This window comes from Thermobia domestica, chromosome 13 (genome assembly GCF_964235325.1).
Source record: "Thermobia domestica chromosome 13, izTheDome1.hap1.1, whole genome shotgun sequence".
Lineage (NCBI taxonomy): Eukaryota > Metazoa > Arthropoda > Insecta > Zygentoma > Lepismatidae > Thermobia > Thermobia domestica.
In genome coordinates this window covers 120016351-120039376 of record NC_137466.1, presented here as the reverse complement: position 1 = coordinate 120039376, position 23026 = coordinate 120016351, and the positions used below count along the sequence as shown (strand labels likewise).

General features: G+C 36.1%; 1 protein-coding gene across 1 annotated transcript in view; it reads right to left on the bottom strand.

Moving 5' to 3' along the window:
• Positions 1-10062: 10062 nt before the first annotated feature.
• The window catches only part of LOC145668453 (BTB/POZ domain-containing protein 2-like), a 103867-nt gene continuing 90903 nt past the window's right edge, over positions 10063-23026 (bottom strand). Inside the window, exon 5 of the mRNA XM_081736333.1 lies at positions 10063-12744. Coding sequence (XP_081592459.1) covers positions 11857-12744 — 888 coding nt within the window. The 3' untranslated portion in view covers positions 10063-11856. The remainder of the gene's footprint in view (positions 12745-23026) is intronic.

The following is a 23026-nucleotide window of genomic DNA, read 5'->3' as shown; positions in this document are numbered from 1 at the left end:
TTTGGAGTCAAATATGACACCAAGATAAGTAAGAGTATTTGACGGCACGACAGGTGTATGGTCTACTTGGAGGTTTAATCGATTTGGATTCCTGTAGATACGTGAACGGCGTCTACGTGGCAGGAAAACAATAGCCTGAGTTTTGGTAGAATTAATACTTAATCGCCATACATTACACCAGTCAACGAATGCATCAATTGCCGTTTGCATAGTTTTACTAATGGATTGTACTGTGCGGGCTGTCGTAAAAAAGGCGGTGTCGTCAGCAAACTGAAATATGTTGATGTTGTTTGGAACCACAAGGTCGGCGGGGTCGAAAACCGGCTTGATGAATAGGAAGTAGATTATGAGTTGCAAGATGAGCGTGCATGCGGCGGACTAGAATGCGTTCTAATATTTTGCAAAGGCAACTGGTGAGATGAATAGGGCGATAGGACTGTACGTCAGTTGAAGGTTTGTTAGGTTTGGGAAATAGAAGAACTTTCGAGTATTTCCAGTCGATTGGAAAAAATCCAGTTCGCAGGATGAAAGTATATATGGCGCTGAGAAAAAGTAGAAAAGCAGGTGATGCTTGCCTGACGAGAACATAGGTAACAGAATCAAAGCCTGGTGCAGTGTTTCGTTTACGGAGCAATGTTTGGCGAATATCATCTGGTTGGATCGGAGTGGTAAGTTGATTATTGGGCTCTAAAGAGTGGCTGATAGATGGGCGCAGAGAAGCAGATGTTGGATCTGTACGTCTGTTTATTGAATTTTGTAGGCGCTGAGGTGTATGCCAACCAGGAAGAGGTGTAAAAATATCTTGAAAAAATGATGCAAACGTATTCGCTTTATCCATATCAGTGATCACTGCCTGATTATTGTGAACAATGGGGTATGGTGTGCGGGATACTGTACCGGTGAGTTGATGGAATTTGCGCCAATATTTACTGGGGTGTGATTCACTTGCAAGTGTGTTGCAAGTTTGAATCCAATGGCGTTTCTTATAGGCAACAATATAATTGTGCGTAATTCTAAGGTATTGGCGATGAAGTCTAAGCGCTTCAAGATTACCCGTAGCGAGGTACTCACGATGTGCTCGACGAGAAGCGGATATGAAAGGTAAATAGTGCGGAGGCAATTTTGGTTTATGTAATTGTACTTCTGCTATTGGAATGGAACGGTGTGCTGCTTCTTGAATAGATTCAGTAAGATTAGCAATTGTGTGATCAAGATCGTATTGTGTAGTAGGTATGAGCAAGTTATTAACAGCAGTGTACAGATCGGAGCGATATTGTTCCCAATTGGCTCGTTTGTAGCAGAATACTTTCTGAGGAGGTATGTTAGAGTGAGAGCGAGGAGAACAGTGAAGTGTAAGTTTGATAGGCACATGATCACTACCAATTGAATCAAGCACATCGATATGAATACTCTGCGAGAGAGATGTTGATGTGATGACAACATCAGGAGTAGTATTGCTGACGGGGCGTGTAGGTTTCGGTAGAACATGGAACTCAGCAACTGTTTCAGTGTGAAGAAAGTCTAAAAAGTTAGTTTTGTCCCTCTGTGACCGACTATGAATGTTTAGATCCGCCATGATAATGTAGTGCCGAAAGGTAGAATCGATGTATCGAAAAAAGTCGTAGTTGATCGGTTTGCCTGGTCGAAAATATATGGTAGCGAAGGTAACAGTGCGGCCTCGAAAATAAATAGTCGTGACATTATGCTCAGGAAGGTGGAGTGTGAGCGGAAGTGGAACCGTGACTGCTCTATAAGGAAGGCGTTGGCTAACACCTATAGCTGTACCTCCGTAGACTCTTGGACCAGATGGAGCATCATGTCGGAGCAAGTGATATTTCGGAAAGTAGCAGTTCAAATGTGGTGCGAGGTACGTTTCTTTAAGTGCAAAGGCTGCAATTTGTTCTTCTTGAAGAAGTTGTGTAAAGAGCATATGGTGTGTTAAGACTGATCGAATGTTAAGAAAAAGTAAGTTATAAGCCATAATGATACGTATTATTCTAGCGTATGCAGAAGTACCCATATTAAACGTAGACTTCGAGTGGTTGAATTTGAAAGTGAACTGTAGGTCCGGAATATGTAGCATGAAGTTGTAGGTTAAACAGTAATTTGGCTGCATACATGATCTGATTCAGGATATGATTGCGATCAAAAGGATGGATATTTTGTAGAGAAATAGTGAGGAAGCGTAATAGGTCTTCAACAGTTATTGGATGGCGCAGCGAATTTGCTGGCGGTGTTGGAGTGTCAACAGAGCGTATGGGTACAACGAGTTCTGGCTTAGCTGGATCGGGTTTAGGTTTAGCTTTACACTTGTAGCTATAGGTAGGGTGTCCCTCAGAACATCGAACGCAATGTGGTGGCTCCTTAAGATTAGGGCAGCTTTTTGTGGGATGGTCAAGTGAACAGTAGCCACATTTGATGGTGTTCGGACACTGAGATGTCGGATGGGAATTGTATTGTTGGCATTTCTCGCATCTAACAGGCAGAGGTGCTGGTGTGCGAGATGGTTCCACCTTGTAACGACGCCGGTATATATAGGCACCGTGGAGAAGCAGTTGGTCGATCAGTTGTTGTTGATCAGTAAGAATGCGGACTAAGTATGTTGGACCCTGGTTATTCTTGATACGTATACAACGCTTGACAGGTAGTCCTTCTTGGTGTAATTCGGAGTAAATTTCCTCATCAGTGAATTCAGGTTCCACTCCCCGTATGACGACAGATAACATTCGAGGACGCTGTGGTGGAGGTGGTGTTTTTCGTCCGCTGGAACTTAATGTTGATATTTTTGCTTTTAACCCAAAAATTTCGAAAGTAGCTTTGTTGCGGACATGTGTAGCGAAGTTCGGATTTGTCGATTTCAGAATGATACCCCGGCGCGTCTTGATGATTTCTCGTATTTCTGGACGAGGAACATACTTTACTAGTTGTTGAAAGACAGCGCGCACTGTGTCGTATTTTGGATTGAAATCAGTTAGTAGGAAGTTATAAATTGTTTCTTGGTGTAAAGTTGATTGATTTCCAGTGGAAGTGGATGCCCAATCCATATTGTTGCTGACATTAGTAGCAGTAGGATCTGTTATTGGTGTAAGCCGTTGTTTCTTGGGATCTAAGGTTTGTTCGCCGTCAGAGAGGGATCTGGATCGAATTCGTTGTCCGGTAGTGACACAGTTTGCATAAGTGGTAGGAACAGTGGTGGTAGTTGGTACTAGCCGTGTAGTGCCGGTAACAATACGCGGTTGCGTTTTTTGGCGACCATGTGGACCAATGTTCAATGGAGTTGTTTGAACAAGAGTCGATGGACCGGAAGCATTGCCAGAGTCCGCCATAGGGATGAGAGTTCTAGGGCCAAAGCCGAAGAGGAAGCACTAATAAAATCGGTATCCGGTGGAGGTGCCAAAGTCGTCAATTAGGTTCGGTGATATAGGCCTCCGAAGAGGAGAATATCAAAAACAAATCGTTAGCCCAAGAGAATTGCAAGATCGTCAACAGTAAAGTCAATTAGATAATTTAGCCTCCGTAGAGGATTAAACCAATTTGACGGTTGTTTCCTTAATCCTCAGTGAGGCAAGTAATCCAACCGTATTTCAGAAGTTCGCGATGGGGATGGATAATTCAGTGACTCGCTTATTTTTCTCCGCCAGCTACGGATACCCTATTTTTTACCTGGTTAGAGATTTCAGGTGGCCAGTTCCGACACCTAACGCATGTCTTCCGAGCATGTCAGAAATAACTTATCTACTGGCTGTGAAAATTAGCATGATTTTATTGTTTGAAATAATCAAAGGTTTACGCAGTATCTTTGGCACTTATACCAAGTAACAAATAATGGTATATGTTTTCTGTATGCCCATCTGTCTCAATAATAGTTTTGTGAACGTGTGAATTGTTGGATAAAAGTTACAAGACAATAGTCCTGCCATCTGTTTTCCATATCTGTTATTCTTGTGTCCTAGCACAAAAACATCTCGGTTTTGTCATATAGTGTGGAATTGTGGGTGTTTGCGTTTCTTTTTTTCCCCACCCATTATAACTGGAGTAATGCGTTACTGTATGTATGGTAATATTAAAGTAACATGACAATACAGACTTTAATAGCAAACAACTGTATGATTCCACAGAGTTTCAGGACTTTTTTCCATTACTTACTGTAAATTACTCGTTCTAATTGTATTTTTATCCATTTTCTGGGATATATAACATTATAATGACTTTCTATCATACCTTTACCTACTTTATTTGTCGCACTTTCCGAGTGAAAGGTCAGTTGTACGTAATCATGTTTTCCTTAGACTATCTTTTAAAAGTAATGATAAAACATTTCGTCTCCTTACATAATGTCTGTATAGTACGGATTTGTTTGATCTTTGCAGTGTAGAATGGGCAGGTCTCATTATCATGACAACATTTCATTACTGACGTGAAGTTTGCAGTTTACTACGAACATTTTCACATTACTGAGTTTCTTTTATCATTATCATGTAAAAAAAAAAAAGCATTACAATGACTATTTGTTCTTCCTGCGATATTTTCCTTACTCATGTCAAAAAATACGTACTGGATAGGATAACCTGTAATATTTTCATTCCTGAAAGTCATTTATCTCTCGTGGATGACATCACATTTTCTGTCCAGTCTGGAAAGTATTCTTAACATTACAGAACTGAAAACCTTCCTGTCGTTACATACATTTATTGCGTACTACAGATTTTCCATAAAAGACAAAATGCAGCATGTTGTATTTCCACTTCGTCACATGATAAATTAACATTATAATGGTTTCAAGTCCAAATGTACGTAATTTAAGTACGGAATCACGAAAAAATCAACTTTACATGTCTTTACTGTTAAATTTTCTATGAAAATTTCTCTCAGTGCAATTGAAATAGATAAATGCAAAACATTTTCTAAGACCCCCCCCCCGAAAAAAGTATGTCTTGATCCCGGTCGTGTGGTAAAAAAGTTCTTTAGGGAACTCTTTTTGCTGTACTTATTAGACATAGCTGTCCGTCAGATCGTTGCACGGGTTTTGCTCTATCGTAAGTTCCTCTTAGTTATTTTATACTTATCCAAGGGGATGTAGGAGGGCCAGACCCCTAAAATGTTCACGGTAGGTTTGCAAATGAACTATAATATGGTTGGATCGGGCCTCCGTAATTTCTACATTTTTGGTCTGGCTACCGGCCTGGCCTTTCCCTTTAGTTATGATTTAGTCTAGAGTTAAAGAACTCTTTGGTTTTATGTGAGCCGCAAACTGAAACAACATAACCTAAAAAGATGAACTCGAAAAAGTTTTCTAATTACTTTTCGTTAATCATCAACAAAGCACCACTCAATAATCGAAAAAAAGTAGTCTATATTATATTTAAGATAAAGAGGCATATATTTAAGATATGATGGCTGAAATTAAAGAAAGATTTTTTTTTTATTGCTGCGGGTGGGGTGGTTATAATGTATGTAATTGCTTGCATTGTATTCCATTCTTAATCCTTCTTTGTTCATCCTTTAAAAAGTGAGCATTTTTAAAAAGTACTCTTAATTTGTCATTTATTTCTTATATCCGAATGTTAGTAAATATATAGTTTGTACGTTAAAGGACATATATTTAGAGTATGAACAAAAATATCATTTGATTGTTACCTTTCTGTTTCTGCTCGAGTTTTTTAATTTCTGTTTTTCACTAATCTTTGAGAATGTCTCTTTCCGTTTAGTACTAAATTCTACTGCTTATTTGTATGCCTGATAAGTATTTCTATTAATATGTATATAATTTTAATCAGTCTGAAATTTGTTCAGATTCAGAGTCAAATCTGATCAATTGCTCCATAATTTGCCCTTGATAGCCAAGCATAGCTGCAACTGAAATGAATAATTTTGGGTCAAATCGCTCACGTTCATAAGTTGTTGGATAGTTCTTTCATAACCGTAATTACAAGTATTTCGATCCGATACTAAAAAAGAAAGGAGGTTATATTTTAACTTTGAGTAACCATTAGCAATTAGTTATTGAAATTTTGTTAAAACAAACTAAAAAATGTTTGGAAAAACTTCCTTTAAAAACTGTGGGCAGCTGTTAGACGACAAGATAAAGATTTGTTGACAATTTCCTGTTTTGACCAATCAAATGCAAACATTTGAATTAATGTTTCAACTACATACTATATGTATCCCAGTAACTACCCTTCAGTTTTGTATAAATTATCCCGATATTTGCATTTCCATTATTAATGTTCGTAAGTGCTGTAAGAAAGGTTTGGGAACTGTAAGAATAACAGCTAATTCCTTTAGGTAATAAACCATGATGATATTCTTCTTGAGGAAGAAAGCTACGAAATTAACAAACGGGTAATCACCACGAAGAACAGTAATCACAGATCCTGTCAAATTTTTAAGTTTAAAACTACTTTAAATTAAAATATAAGAGATAATAATAATAATAATAATAATAATAATAATATTAATAATAATAATAATAATAATAATAATAATAATAATAATAAAAGTTGTTTGAGTCGATAATGAATGCTAGTTGCAAGAAGTATAAATTCAATGGTGATGCGAGGTAAATTGATTTATAATTTTATTTTCTGGCTACGGAAGTATAGAGACTGAAAAATGTGTCAAATAATTTGTATTTATTTTTTCAAGCAATCTCTCCAGATTTTCCCTGTAGTCTAATAAATTAAACTATAGCAAAATGAGTAACATATTTATTCTCAAATACAATATATTCATTGATAAGTTTTTCAAACGCTTTTTTTTTTCGTCCTTCATTTTAAAGACGAAGACGGAATTTCTCTGCTCTTTAACTGCTGGCTAGCTATGTGTCAGGTGTCACTGAAGCTTGATTTACAGCATCTCCTCCCTCCAAATGATCAGAAGGGAGCATTTCTTTGGATTTCACACAAACATGGCATTCACCATATACCTGGCAACTCTGAGAAAAAGTTTGCCTTTGGAGAGTAATAAACTATCGTAGAAGTTTTCAGAGGGCAACAACTACATCCTTCTGTTCCCCGGTTCCTCACCCCGTACTTGTATTCTTCTCTGAAGGGGACATTACAGATGTTGTAAGGAATGATAAGGACATTTATGCTCATATGCGAATGATGCGCTGTGTAGAGAGCGCAGGTTCAGCTAGTTTGTTATTGTAAACTACAAACTTTATAATATTTGTAAATTGCGTTGATTTTCAAATAGATAAAGGCGAGGTTTGCCGTTAATTTCTATGGTATCATATGTGAAGCTTTATGGAAAAAATAATTTACTTTATTGATGTATTACGTAGATTTTTTTAAACATTCTGAACTACGTTATATTGTACAATCTTCCGTTCTACTGCTTATGGTGGTATTACAACAATGTTATTGGGAATAGAATTTTGAGAAACATAGATTTTGTATAAGCGTTTGCTATTGTAAGCTACAAATACTACAACATTTGCATATTTCCTTGATTTTACATGGATAAACGTTAAATTTGGAACAAATGTTTGTTTTCTGGTGCGAATTTTGTGGAGAAAACGAAATATTTTACTTAATATATTTGAATAAGTTATTCACATAATATGAGTCTTGCTCTAGTTTGAAAAACCTCATACCATATCTAAATAAAACAGAAAAAACTGTTTGTATGGTTATATACAAATAAGATAGTTGCAGTTACTGTACTAATAAATCAAAACCGACCAAAGCTCTATGAATATTAATAACACTTGTGTAACTGTTTCGATAACTTAACATCGCATTCATTAGATACGTTATGGAAGATCAATCTAAGGATAACAACTTAAATATAAGAAGAAAGAGAAAGGTTAGGCTATCTCTACCCAGGGTCAATTAAGTTTCCTGCTTACTTTTAACATCCACCTGTAAAAAAATGTAAATTTTTAAATTAAAGTCTTGTTAAACACTTTCAACAATTATTTACACTCCTGTTCTAAATTTGAATACCTGCCTCTATAATAATGTTGTTTTCGTGCATAGTTCTTCCCTTTTAATTATTTCTGTTCTACTTTGTGCAGCACAGCATTCCATAACTTATGGATCATAAGCTCGCTTGTCATTCTAGGACATTCTTGTAAATACGAAATTCATCATTTCAGTACATTCTTGCCGTGTTTCGTAATACATTGAGCTTCTTTCCACTTCCGTATTACATTTTAATTTTCCATCTCCAGTCCTGTCCTTGTATACTTTTTTACGAATATATTTCATGTCCTGTTTCTAAATTGTTAACAAATATTGTTAACATACTTAGTTTTGTTTCATTAATACATATTAAATATTTCTGAAGTTATAATGAACGATGTAGTGCAGTTTTCGTGGCGTTCACACAAAAATGACACAGCTTTGAAGAATTAACAGATCTAGTCCTACAATGTGATATTTTTATACGCTCCTTCACTATATGCTTTGGAGAACAAGTTGGTCCTAGAAACGGATGAAATCTTATTATTCTAAACAACGGATCTCAGGTTTGTTACGCTGTGCTCATGTGATCTTACCGAAGTAAGCATAGACAGTCGCATAGGGTAAGGTGATCCCAGTCGAGAAATCACCCCACGTTCTGTTTTTATTAAATTTTGCAGCTGAAGCAGAGAGACACAGACAAGTGTTCACGAAATTTATCGGAGTATACCATAGACCATATAACACAAAACTTTCTTTCACCAGAAAAATTAATTACTCGCCACAAAAATATCAAACTGTAACAAATCGATTATTTCACTAAGTTTTTCATTCAGGTTAAATGATAAGCTCTTATGAATAAATATATCTTTATAGGAACTATTCAAACTAACGTATGTACAATAACTTGACAAAACCGGAACAATTGAGTTTTTATCCACCACAAACATATGTATCATAAGCGACTTACCGCCTTCCATTTAACCGTGCAAAGAATCACGGAAAAGCTATTAATAGTTCACAATAGTCTTCTTATTCAGCATTAATAATTCGTAGCACAACCTTATGTATACTTAGTAATCCCACTCATATTAAACAAGCGAAGTGAAATAACACAACTTCATTACAAAATCTGCGCAACTCGACGTAAAAATTTGGTTTACTCTTGGTAACTAATTCTACACTTGATATCACCAACTTTAGTATGAAGCTGTGTTTTACGTTTTTCACATACCTGTTAGTTTAGTTCGACAACCAACCACTTGGCGGCGCTGATTAGCTAGTAAAACAAAAATACTCAAAAGCGTAACGTTAATACAATTCATAATTACTTTTTTATTTAAATAAGTTACGACACGTAACAGGTTGAAAGTGCATCGCATTGTAAAACTATTAACAGAGTACTTATCTCGAATCCTTATACAACAACTCATTGGGACATTATCTCTCGTTAAGTGCATATTTTTGCTGTCTCTTAAGTCGAACTTTTTGCTAGCCAAACTTCGTGTTTAAGAATTCCGCTTTTTCTCAGAGAAAACAGCTGCGGTATCATTTCGTGAATATTGTGGATATGTAAAGTCCTGTTGAATAAAACCTAGCCACAAATAATTTTTTAAAGACCATATTTTCGTAATCGACAGTACGAAGTTTTAATATTTTTGCTTTTGATTAAAGATCTAAATTAGTCAAATAAGATTCATATTTCTTTCATCTAATTTTATCTACCGGTAAGAATAAAACCAGCGTTTTAGTAGCTATATTAGAAATGTTCTTTTAAAAATATATAAATATTGCCTCTTCTTCCTATTTTGGCAAATAATATTGTTTTTGAGACACACGTGAAATATTTGAAATTAAATGAAATTTTTGCTTAAACGCCCATGGTAATACCCTTTAGGGTAAAGGAGATGAATAATTAATGCAAGTGAATGATTGTGAAATTAAATTTTTTTACTTTCTCAACGGGAATCGTACCAAATACCACGTGCATCAAAGGCACACGCAGTAGATATAGGACCAATAGGACAATCTTGTAATATTTGCATTACAAGAGAAATCCAATCTACTGATATTACTGTATGTGGATTTTAAAATTAGGAAAATTGATAGTATATACGATTAAAAATAAAAAGCTTTCTTTGGTAAATATTTTCTGTCATAAAATTTATTTCTCAAATTTTACGTTTATATAACACATCATACTAATTCCAGAAAGAGCATAAGTTTCTAAAGTTTTAACTTCTGAAGTTTTCAATTCCTTAATAATACCATAAGATATATCACAATCTTTGTACTTCGTTTCCAAGTAAACTATATTCTTTTATCATATTTTTTATCTATATGTACTTCTTTATTTACTTTTATTTCGCATTCTTTTATTGTAAATAATGTAAATGTCACATTGTTTATAAACACTGTTTAATAATCCTTGTAATAAATACAAATGTTTTAATAACTTTTAATTTAGACGCCGTGTAGTGTATAAATATTAATAATGCCTTACGATGACTGGTTGAAAACAATGATTTGAATTACATAAAAGTCATATACAAATATGAACAAAATACAACTTGGAGAAGAGCTTTCAAATAAGTATTGCTGTAGTAGTAACAGCGAATCCTGCATTACTACCTAAATAGCACACATACTCAATTAATAAAAACACAATAAAAGTATACCATGCATCGAAATAGTAATTTTAATAGTATTGTAATAACATTATTAAGGGAATGTTTGAGACGATTAAAAATATTAATCTTGTGCCTACCAGTGATGGAACGGGCCACAAACTTTGTCACCCATCACTCGAAAGATCCGGTGACACAGACAGACCAATGATCCAGAGTAACTCGGGCAGATCTGGTATACAACCAGTAGACGATGGAACATCCTCTTACACATTGGAAGTATGTCAGGCTGATATTGTGTTTCTAACAAAACAATTCTCTCCTCTCTCTCCCTGTCTTTGTCTGTTTTCTCTAAATTTAGAATTTTTTTTGCTTGTATGGTACTTAAGTGTGTCAAAGCTTTACACAGAAGAATAACTACTATTTCTAAAAGAGTATAAAAGTATCCGAATCACAGAAAAATTAAGCTATATGTTTTTCTTATGAGGGATCGGTGAGGTTTAATCGAGTGAAACTGTAAAACTTACCATTGAGAAAATGCTGCTGAGCCCAACAGTTTTGTTCAATCTTTTTTTAAGTGCAGGTTTATTAAATCGTTGTATTAATTTTCAATAAAGGAAGATGAATAAGCATACAATCATATTTGAAGTATTGATGACATAGAATTTTGATTAAGAAGTGTCACACCAGAAATCAAACACGTGAATGTTCAAGCTAGAGTAGTGGACACCATTAATCCACTATGAAATTGTGGAGCAATCCTGCAGAGCTGATATTTTGGCTGCTTCCGGATCACTGAGTCTGTTCAAGCCACTTGTCTATCCAGGTTACCGGGTTTACCTTGGTCTCCGGATCATTGGGTCAGATCTGGTCCGGATAACCCGAAAAAAATCGTGACGCAAAAGATCCAAGTGACCTGGTGACCCATGAACCGTTCCATTACTGGTCCTGCAGTAATCTGTTCATTCATTTTTACACAATATATTGGTTACTAAAACTAAATCGTTTTTAATTTTGAAAGAAAATCATGTGTAAAGCTGGAATAAAATCTGATGGAACATGAGACCCGCTATAATGGATTTTTAAAACTTTAACTTTCCCATGCTTTTTCTAAAACCTATTAATGTTTTGTACATAATTTAGATTTGAACCTAGACCTATATCTAAATCACACTTTTTTAGAAAGAGTTTTGTAGCACTGAGCAGTTTAATTCCATATTTCTTTTGAAAACCCAATTTGAAACAATGGACAACTTAACAATGTAACAAAGATAAGCTGGCTTAATTTACTGAATTTGTGTTTATTGTAGAGTTTATAGTTACTAGTATTCAATTTCACTAAATATAAAGCCACGAATTTCCTTTGTTAATGTACTGAAAATTTTAAATTTTGCATCCAGTGGTACACTAGAGATGCGGTACGTGTTAAATACCTCTTGCCTAGAAGTGATTCTTAACGTATACTTAACACCAGAGTGCAGACGCACTGATGTAGGAAAATACATTCTTGTAATTTGAATTTGATTTCCAGATTCCGTTGTGAAGTATTCTGTTCTAGAGTTGTCTCTTCTTAATTCTAATTCGACTGGACCAATGATGTCCTTACAACCATCGTTCAGCTTTACATTAATACAGCGAAGAGAGTATCCGTTTCTACCGCAACACACAAAGCCATGTAGAACTACGTTCTCAAATGAACTGAAGACTATGTCTCCATTCTCCGAGTAATTTTGGCTACAATGGCTACGATACGATAATCCATAATTTGACACATTAAAAATCCAATCCTTCCTTTCCAAAGAGGCGAATTGGGGCACATTAAAATTACCACGTTGTTTCCTTATATTACAAATAACGCCAGTAGGTCTGTTCTTATCAGGAGAAGCCAAACATCTAAAAGTAACTAATTCTTCATCTCTTGTTAGTATCCCCGATTCTACAACGATTTTATCAAAATCCTCCAGAGAAAGAGTAAGAAATCTTATTTTACTTATAACAGCATCTCCCAATACTTTCCTCTTATTTCTGCCACTATTTTCCAGTTTCTGCCTGATACATTCTGCTGCTGCCCAATTAATGACAGCGATGATTAAATCTGCCTCTCTCTTTACATTTAAATCGTCGCTGTCAACTAAAGCCAACAGAGTTTTCTGTTTCATGCTCAAGAAATTTGAACTATTGATTACTTTACAAGCCTCTTCCTTCATAATCTGGAATGATATATTACATTATACTTCACAGTAAATACAGATTTTGAAAATAAAAAAGTCATTAAATGTATATACAGAGCGAAAAGATCTTTATTTCAGCTTAACTTTAAATCTATCCTAATATTGTCATAATTTCACCTATGATTTAATAAGTGTTAGTGGCGGTGGCGGTGTTAAAAGTTTGAGCATCGTTGTCATATACATCGCCCGTTAAGAGACAAGATTAATTGCCACTATTTGAAATATAAACAATCATTTCGCTTAGAAAAGGAAACATTAAAGCGAATTCAAATGCGTTAGAAGTATAAACTCCCTCGTGCTTGTAGGTAATCTAAAATTATTATTAATTCTATAATTATTATTTGAGTCGAAATACAGTTCGAGAACTAAACCCTTAATTTCACAATGCATTTGCGTCAAAGAGGATCGTGGTTTCGCCGTAACAGCTCATAGTGTCACATCTTGAAAAGTGCACCTGCTTTTATTAGAAAACCTGTCACGTTTTGTATCTCGCCACGAAAGTTCTGTCTTGTCTCATCTTGTGGGACCTTCTGTTTGGAGGGGTGTAGAGACGCACTCCTGGACCTACCCAAATTTTGCTGAATTAGCGAGACATGCAAACCACTTATTACTTTCGCCCTTATCAGTAAACTTTCAGTAAAACAAAGAAACTTCATCAATATTTCCCTATCTTACAATACCTAGGTATTAAGCGACCTTTTCTTTGCATTTCATCCTATAAAACAGCTTAAGTAGGATATTTTCCTTTCTGTCAATTCTGATACTCAAGACGACAGAAGCAGTGGCGCATTTTGTAGGCTACCTGGCCTACCGGTGGTAACCCTAGAATATTACAAAATAAAATTATTATAATATAAACTAAATTATATGGATAATTTTATACTTTATTATCTTCTTTCAATGACACAAGATTCTGAGAACTGTATGTATTTAGAGAGATCCACTAACTTCTTTGTACACCTAACCATAAAAGTATCTCCCCCTTAAGTGTTCTAATTCCAATACTTGGGGTCCAGGTCATTTGCAGTTGTGAGAACGCCTAGACAGATGCAACCCAACTTACACGTAACTTTTCTCGGCACGGACAGCAATTGGTAGCCTGACTCAAGTCTGTATGGAAGTAAAATTGTGAGTAGATGACGCACGAAACATTTCTTCATTCTGAGATTAATCTCTCTGGTTCAGAGAGTGTTGTCCAATGAACATCATATGTTAATCTCAATATTGCTGCGTACGCAATGTATGATTTCATTATATACTGTAATTCAAAGAAATAAAAACACTGATCACACATGAACCAGAAAATGCTTGAAAGTAGACGAAAATATCAAATCTAGAACAACTGCTTTAAATAAGTTCGTAAATCACTGTCTCCATTGACAGACCTTCTCCAATTCTCCTTATTCCAACATCTTTTTCTTTCTAGAGAAGAGAAGATCTTGCTTGTCACACTGAGATGCATTGAAATTGAAACAGGAACACTTGAAAAAGTTTTAGCCAGGCCGGGATTCGAACCAGGGTCTACAGAATAGAAGTTGAATGCGCTAACCACTCACCTACCGTGCTACTTAACCTTCAACCAAAACTAATACCTAGTTAAAATCGTTTCATGGAAAAATATAAACAAGATACTCAAATATAATAAAAACAAACAAATATAAACAAAATATAAATAAAAATATAAATAAAAAATATAAGCAACTTGTGTGTGTTTTCCTTGCTTAACTCAAAAACAAGTTATATAAACGTTGCTCAATGAGAAAAATATCACTAAATGTTTTTCAAGTTGAGGCTACATCATCGGCAGAGCCGTAACTTGTGGGAGGGGCCACTGTCCACCCCAGAGAAGCTCCCCGCCGTTCGAGGGGGCCCATTTTGAGACAAAATTTTCTTACTCCATATACGATACGAACATGAAATTAGAAATGAAGTATCAAATAGGGTCGCTATCTTACATAAACAAAACAGCACATGAAAGGTAAATAGAGCATAAGTGACTCGTGGACCCATTTCAGTAATATTTATTCGTATGGCTTTGAGATTTATCAATATTGTCCCCTTAATAATTTTGTCACGTATGGAATGGGCCCAGAGAGTAACTAACGGAACCGCAGACCTTGCTGTGCGGGAGGCCCACAGGCTCCGGGGCCCATAAAGATTTAAAAAAAGTTGGAAAGAGGGGGCCCAATAACTAGAAAAACAACTTTTTCTAGTGGGACCAAGAAAGATTATTAATGCTTGCCTCCACCCAGAAAATAATCTATGTTCGGCGCTGGTCATCGGTTGCAAGGGTGGTCCCGATTTACATTATATTTCGCCTTTACCATAACTTCTAATTTCCAAAGAAGAAAAGACGAAATATTCTTTGAATTGTATCAACACGTGTAGAAATAGACAGTTCTATGTTTATGTTCTATAACTACTAGTTTATTTTCTTATATTCATATGAGGAGTTTGTGGCAAATTGAGCCGGTGGCACTAGCCGAGTGATCTCGGGCGTTCGGCTTCTGATCATGAGGCGCAATTCACTAGGGATTCGAATTCCTCTGAAGAGCAAGGTCGGAATTTTAACTGTCCTCAGTATTTCTGTTCGTGTTCCTGTAGTGTTTAGAATAATTCGAAAGGACATGAGGTGCCAGTGGCGAACAATACTCCGGTTGGGGCGATTTGTTTAAAAAAATTGTGAAAGCAGGAAACGTCTATGGCAGCAACTTGGGTTGAAATCCCGTAGTGGTAATTAGTAATTTTTCTGAATGGGAGGACAATGTTTATGTAATTAGTATTGTAATTATGTTATTCCTTTATTATTATTATTATTATTAATAATATTATTATTACCACGATGGAAAGAAAAATTAACAGTCAAAGTCAAAGAAGGTATCCATAGGAACAGAAAATATATAGAATATTTCAGATATTTCTTACGTTTACACATGAACGCAATAATATTATTACGGTTATGGATTTACACATAGAATTATCATTTTATGACAACAAGAAATGGAATATACAAATTTGTTAGCTGATAACAGTAATGCATTTTGTTTCGCCGTTCTTCTAAGTAGAAAAGTGAGGTGACATCTTAAATAGTATCATTCCCGTGACTAGAGTTGTAAGTTTGATCACTATTTGCAATTTGTGCACAGTTAGGAACAATTCCTTGGAACTCATTTTTGGACCATACTACTGTAGTAAGGACGTGTTTAGCCCTTATGTGTTCATCAATTCTTGTGCAAACACGTTACTTCCCAGACAGTTACGAACAAAGGTTGATGCGGATGACGTAATTTTCTGATGTTGGCATTTCTCCTGTAAAGGAAGTTGTCTCAACTCTTAGGGTAAATGCAACCCGGAGTTACATCGCGATCGAGGTCGAGGTTTAAGTCGCGGTCGCTACCTCGATGTCTAGGTCGCGATGGATAAAGGGCGCACATAGCGAGGAGGTAGCACCCTCGCTGTTAAGGAGAAATGATGCTGTAACGCATATGAAATTATTCCGTCAGTGCATAACCACATTTTGAAATTGAAAGGACCAAACAGTTTATAAATAGAGATGGACGCGAGACGAGATATGAGAAATGCCAAAGTCTCGTCCCTTGTTTCACAAAAATATTTGAAAAAAATAAAATGAAATATTTAAATTTTACTTCCCACGTTTATACCGGTTAGGTTAAAGGAGACGGTGATGATGAGTAATGAATGAGATGGTGGAATGAAAAGTGAGAGGAAACGGGAGAACCCAGAGAAAATCAACGAGCACGGAGTTTGTCCACCACAAAGTCCACACGGAACAAGCTGGGATCGAACCTGGGACCCCAAGAACCGGAGGTGAACGCTTTAACACTGAGCTACCGTGCCCCCTGCAAAATTATTTGAGTCTCTTCTCCTGTTCATCATTTGAGTCTCTTCTCCTGTTCATCTCAATCAATATTCTAAATCAAAGATTTTTACCTTTTATTCAGTTTTCTGTTAAGAAATGCCTACTTTCAGAATTAAGGCGAGAAAGCGTTACCCAGTAAAATTTCGTAAATAAATAAATCAAGTATATCTTCAGGGTTCGAGGTGGAGGGGGTATTAACTGTAGCAAATGAAGTTTCGGCACTGAAATTCCGTTATTCGACGTTTCCTCCCTATGGATACGTGCCAGCCTTTACAGGTATTTCTTTACGTTATATCAATAACGAATTTAGAAGAAAGTCTTTTTATTAATCTCCGAATTGGATGTTTTCAAGCATAGATATGATTAACAGTAGCTTCTTTTTTCTTTATAAATTCTATAATTTAAGAACTTCAGCCCGAAAGCCCCCTCCCTGTGACCGCCACTGCCTTATATAATAATAAGCTCCAGTATAATTCTCAAATTAATAACTTATCTGACATTCCCATTTCAGTTGCTATTTTCTTCAATCCTCTATTTAAAACGTGCCTATTTTGATGTTGTTTGTGTTTCTTTCCGCATTGCTGAAACATTCCTCATTAGTTCTATTAATATGTATTTCATAATCACATATAATAGTGTAGCAAAACCTCTCGAGAGTACACACACAATCCACTGCACACGAAATTCTAAACAAATGGAGACTTTATTCCGTTGAGTGCTTCAGGGAGAGCCAATAAGAACACGAGCCACAGCGATGCTTCCGCTGAACATCGATGTAAAAACAAACTCAGTTGTTCATAATCGCGACCACTAATTCATCCTCGCGGTCGACCTCTAGGTCGAGATGTAGCGTGCACCTTCGATATGCGGTTACTCATTTGAATCCATAGGTTTGTGCCAGCATCGAGGGTGCGACCGCGACTTAAACCTCGACCTTGATCGCGATGTATCTTCGACATGTCTCTACCCTTAAACCCAGAGTAATTGAATATTTTCATGTTAGTATACATCAGAAGTATCAGTTTTGTAGATTATGAACATTTCCTGAATTGCCACATCCGGAATCGAACTCGCGTCCCCAACATTATGAAACTAACGCTTAAGCCACTACTCTGACATCACTGTTCTGGGAGAAGGAAAAAATGGAGCTGCAGTGAATTCAGAAATTACACACTTTTACGATTCCAGTGTAATAATGCTGAAACTTTTTGATTTCAGTCATGATAAAATAGTAAAGAATTATGCAGAAATAGTAGTCAAGAGAAGTCATCTTTAAATTTACAACTTATATGTACGGAGGCGCTTCCGTATGCTCTCGCCTCGGGCCCTGATTTTTCACGGCACGGCATTGGACAGATACTTATATTGATTGGAATCTGGTGTTTCAGGGCACTGGATTATTATTTTAAAAGTTAACAAATTTAACGAACCTTCCTCAGTACCTTGTTTCCTACTTTTACGCGTTTTTCTCATTTTTACAGTTTTTCCACTAACTCTTTAAGAACAGGTACAAAAATACAGACACATGGAGAATAGTAAAAATCACAAACACTTTTCGCGCGTTCTTCCCTTGCCTGAAGTAAAACAATAAAATATGGTGAACATGCAATTTTTGGTCATCCATTTTCTGTGGTGGTAAATCCAGAGTTGGAGTGGGTCAAATTGATCAAGTTTTCTGAGTAGGTCAGTGAGTCGTGGGTCAACAGCATGTGACCCACTGCGACTCATCATCCACTGTGACCCACTGCGACCCACCACCCACCGCGACCCACCACTCACTATGACGCACTCTGACCCACCGATCCTCTCTGCTCACTGCATTGTAGACAGCATCTTCTGACGCGACAAAACGCCAATGAACCACAAAATTACTCCCCCAAAATATGCTAAATCCCCTATATGTGTGATTTGTTTACATTAAGGTGAGTCTAAAAACACTAAAAAAGTACCAGAAAAAGTAAAAAAGTAAAAAAAGTACCCCGGAAGTGGATCGAATCACCAACCTTATAATTACTGGGCGTGTGTTCTTCCGACTTCGCCACGGAGGCGATGAAGAAAATGTCGCTTGTAAAGGGGTAAATCGTTGAGAACTTTTAATTTGGTCAGAGTGCTCCTTTAACCTTGTATACAGGGCCGGCGCGAGGGGGGTCGAGCCGTGCCACCGCCCAGGGCGGCAAGTCTAATGGGCGGCAAAATTTGAAAAAGAAAAGAATACTATCAAAATATAATGCTTCGTAATAGGCTCACATAGAAAAATAAAATTGTGTTCACCTGAGAATGTAATTGAACTTACTTCACTCACATTTAAGAAAATACTCACTCAGGAAATTCAGAGCATTGCTTCTCATTTTCAATTATCGAACTACTAGCCACAGGTATCTCGTTCAATATTTCCCTTGCAGCGGCGTAGACAAGATTTTGAGCTAGAGTGCATAATATTACAAGGTGTCTTTTTATATTTTTTCTATTCAGTAATGTTCTAACGCTCCGCTCCAAGTATGCAAAAGGTACACTCCCACTTGAGACAGGCCGTTCTAGCCTGTAGCATCTAGAGATATTTAGGTTCTAACAGCGAGTTTTTGACCAATTTACAAATTGTTCATTCCGAATGTAGTAAATCGTACAGCATATTTTTTCTTGAGAAATGTTTCATTTTTTGTATAGATAAAAAAGTTTATGACTTTTTTCTGCGTCAGTTCAACGTTGGGCCATACTAAAGGAACATATTAGCAGTCTCACTTCAATATCATTAACCACCACAAGGTGGGAGAGCCGAATTGATGCTCTGACTCAGTTATCAAATAGGGGAAGTTTATGATGCCTTACTTCAAATAAGTAATGACAATAGAACAGATAGAATGATCGCCCACGATGCTCTGTGTATAGCAAACCAGCTGCGTTACTTTCCTTTCCTTTACTCACTCGTTGTCTGATATGACTTTACTCCACATAAACATAGTAAGCAAAAATCTTCAAAGCATTGATTCTCATCAGTTGGATGGAGTAGGATTTCTTGAAGATATATCTGGGTACTTTGAGAGAAGAAATGATGCAAAGTTTCAATCTTACTCAGTTGATGCGACAGAGTTGGCATCAGCATTAGATATGGATGCTCCACGGATATGTAATAGAGTGCAAGCTCGAAGTCGAAAGAAGAAGAGACAGTTTCAGTGCGAGACAGAGGATGAAGCTATTGAAGATCCACAAACAAGATACCAGATCGATTTTTATTACAAAGGTCTAACGCTTAGCTATAAGAGAAAGGTTTGAACAACTTAAATATCACGACGAGTATTTCGATTTACTTTACGATAGAAGTAATTTTAAAGATATGCCACCTGAATTCTTGTCTGAAAAGTGTACTAAACTTGCCAGCATTTTAACAAACGAAGAATAGAAAGATACTAACCCCAGTGATTTGAAAGACGGACTGAAAGTGTTATCCGCTATAATTAAGCCTAAAAGTTCACCAAAAGAGACTTTAAAAATAATCAGTGAACATAACTTTGCTTCCAATGTCAGTGTTGCACTTAGAATTTTGTTAAGCTTACCGGTAACAGTTGCAAGTGGAGAAAGAAGTTTTTCGAAACTTAAGCTTAAGTTTTTCGAAACTATCTACGTTCTTCCGTATCTGAATCACGCTTGAGTGGTCTAGCGATGATATCAATAGAACACAAATTGGCTAAAACATTGGGCTACGCGAATGTGATAAAAGAAGTTTCTTTCAATTAAGGTATGTTAAATTTATGTATCTTTATTGTGTTTTAGTGCATTATAAGGCTTAGGCTAATCACTTAGATTTACCGTAATATCTGATTGACTAATTATCTTCTTGCTCCATACTCTATCAAAAACGCCTTTTGATATAAAATAAACCTAAAATTAAAATTCTTAGTCATGACTAAAGTATATTTTTAAAATTTTATTTTCTGTCTGCGCTGCTGTATATTACAGATATACAGCGAAATCGAGCATACTGAATATTGTGTCAGTATAGAGTCGTTTAAATATTACATAAGCATTCCAAAAAGGTAGTGCATTTCCTTTGTTTACTTTTCCATTTTATACATGTTTTTAAATGATACGAACGTCATCTATCAAAATAAGGTTTGCGGATTAAAGGGGCGGCATGTGAAAGCACCGCCCAGGGCGGCAAAATTGCTAGGGCCGGCCCTGCCTGTATATGAGACGATAACTGTTTGGGATAAGATAAAATGCGTTCGCCATGTAATTTTATAACAAAATGACGCGTGTCTGTTTACTTTATTTCATAGTTCTTCCATACTCACTTTCTAATGATCGACGACACTTGCCATCTAAATTCATACAATGGATATTTCCACTGATTTTTTTTTATTGCTCTAAAAGATACTTCAGAGCTAGCTGATTACGGAGAACACTTCATTTTGCTCATGTGACGATTCTATCCAGTCGAAATTTGCGATTGAATTCCGGTCTGCTACTCGTGCGCTTAAAACAACGACCACCATGTTTGTACGTCAGAATTCGGCACAGGTGAGAGTTCTGCGCCGCTCGCTAGGGAAACGGCTTAGCGAAAGATATGATGCATGTTTTTCAAATGTGTACGACGTTGTTAATAACACAAAGAATAAGAAAAGTAACAGAATTTAAGATTTAAAAAGCAAGCTATTTATTTATTTATTACCAATTATTTGAATATAGTTAAATATCTTAGAACAAAGTTAAAGTGTACTAATTCGCTATATTATTGAAATTGTTTGTAGCCTGAGGTAAGAAACTAATTGATATTCTCATGTTTCCGTAACCCACTGACATTATGAAGCGAATTCTATTCATTCTTAAGAAAAAAAAAACACTATAAAAGCATAGTTATTTGATAGTAGAGTGCTAATTTCTTACATGGAAGTTCATCGTGGATTTGATGGTTATGCGCTCAGAGTAGGGTGACCAACCGTCCCGTAAAAACGGGATTGTCCCGTTTTTTACTACCATTTCCAGTGTCCCGAAAAATTTTCCCAGGACGCCAAAATGTCCCGTATTTACGTACATTGGGTGCAAAAGAAACTTTTCAATCTAAAATTTCCTAATTTATATTATTATTTTCTAAGCTATGTGATTATATTGGAATATGTCTAATTAGTGAGCAACGTCATTACGACGTTTCCGATATTGGATGTAGTGGCTGCACTATTTTCCCTCCCAGGCCTCCTCCTCCAAGACTCCCACTCCGCAGACGACATGAAAAACAAACTGTTTTTACTCACTGTTTCGGGCGGTGGAAGACTAATTCTCTGTCATCAGTACAGTACAGTGTTTCCGTGATTTGACTAAGTGGTAACATACTGTCATTTACGAAAGGGGAACAAAAGTATAGAACTATAAAAATGGAAATAAAAAGAAAACTAGTTGTAATGAAACAATGTTGAAAAGTAAGAAAAAAACAAATAAAGGGAGTTGGAATCCGATGCTGAGAGTAGTTCGTTATAAATTCTACCGGTGACAGATTTTGTTGATTGACAGATATTGATGAATGTTTCATATATTTTTAGCAATGTTTTCAAAATTTCATTTTTCGTTAGTTGCCGATAGTTGCTTGTTATTTAATTAATTCCACAACCTTTTCAATAGGATTTAAAACGAAAAAGTGTAAATTTGCAATTTTGTGAGAGATACAGAGAGAGAGAGAGAGAGAACGGAGGCAAAAATGTATATTTATGGGAGCAACCTATTCAAAAGTAAAAAAAAGTCCCGTTTTTTCTAGTTGACGATTTGGTCAGCCTAGCTCAGAGGGAGGCCCAAGGAAATGAAAAAACATTTATCTAAGTAAAAATAATCTAAATTCTTTATTGTGTTCAACACAAGAACGCACAAGCTTATGATGATAACTATGTTCATGAGCATTCTAATAATTTACAAGTGCTATTATCGAACTACTTTATACATTAGCAATATTATTTCATAATAATATTTTTTGCGCTTACTATCGTTTTCTTTAGCCCATGGATGATACTCGTAAATTGTTTATACTAGTGCATGTGAACATTTACAAATTGGTTGAAGTGTTTTGAGCAAATGAGTTAACATTCAGACCAATGAATAAACAGTTGTGGTCTCACAGTAATGATAACAAACTAGTTACAGTGGCTTATTACTGAATAAAATAAAATAAAATTTTTACTTTTATGTTCCACAAATATGTCCTGTGGGCAAAGGGAGACGGATGATTAATGAGAGTGAATGATTATAAAAGAATCGGTGGAGTTGTCATGTGGGAGGAAACGTCTGAATCACGAGAAAACACACGGACACGATGTTGTCACCACAAATTCATATGGCTTGAATTCGAACCAGGTATCCCTCAAACTAGATGTGAGCGCTCCACTATTGGTCTACTGTGTC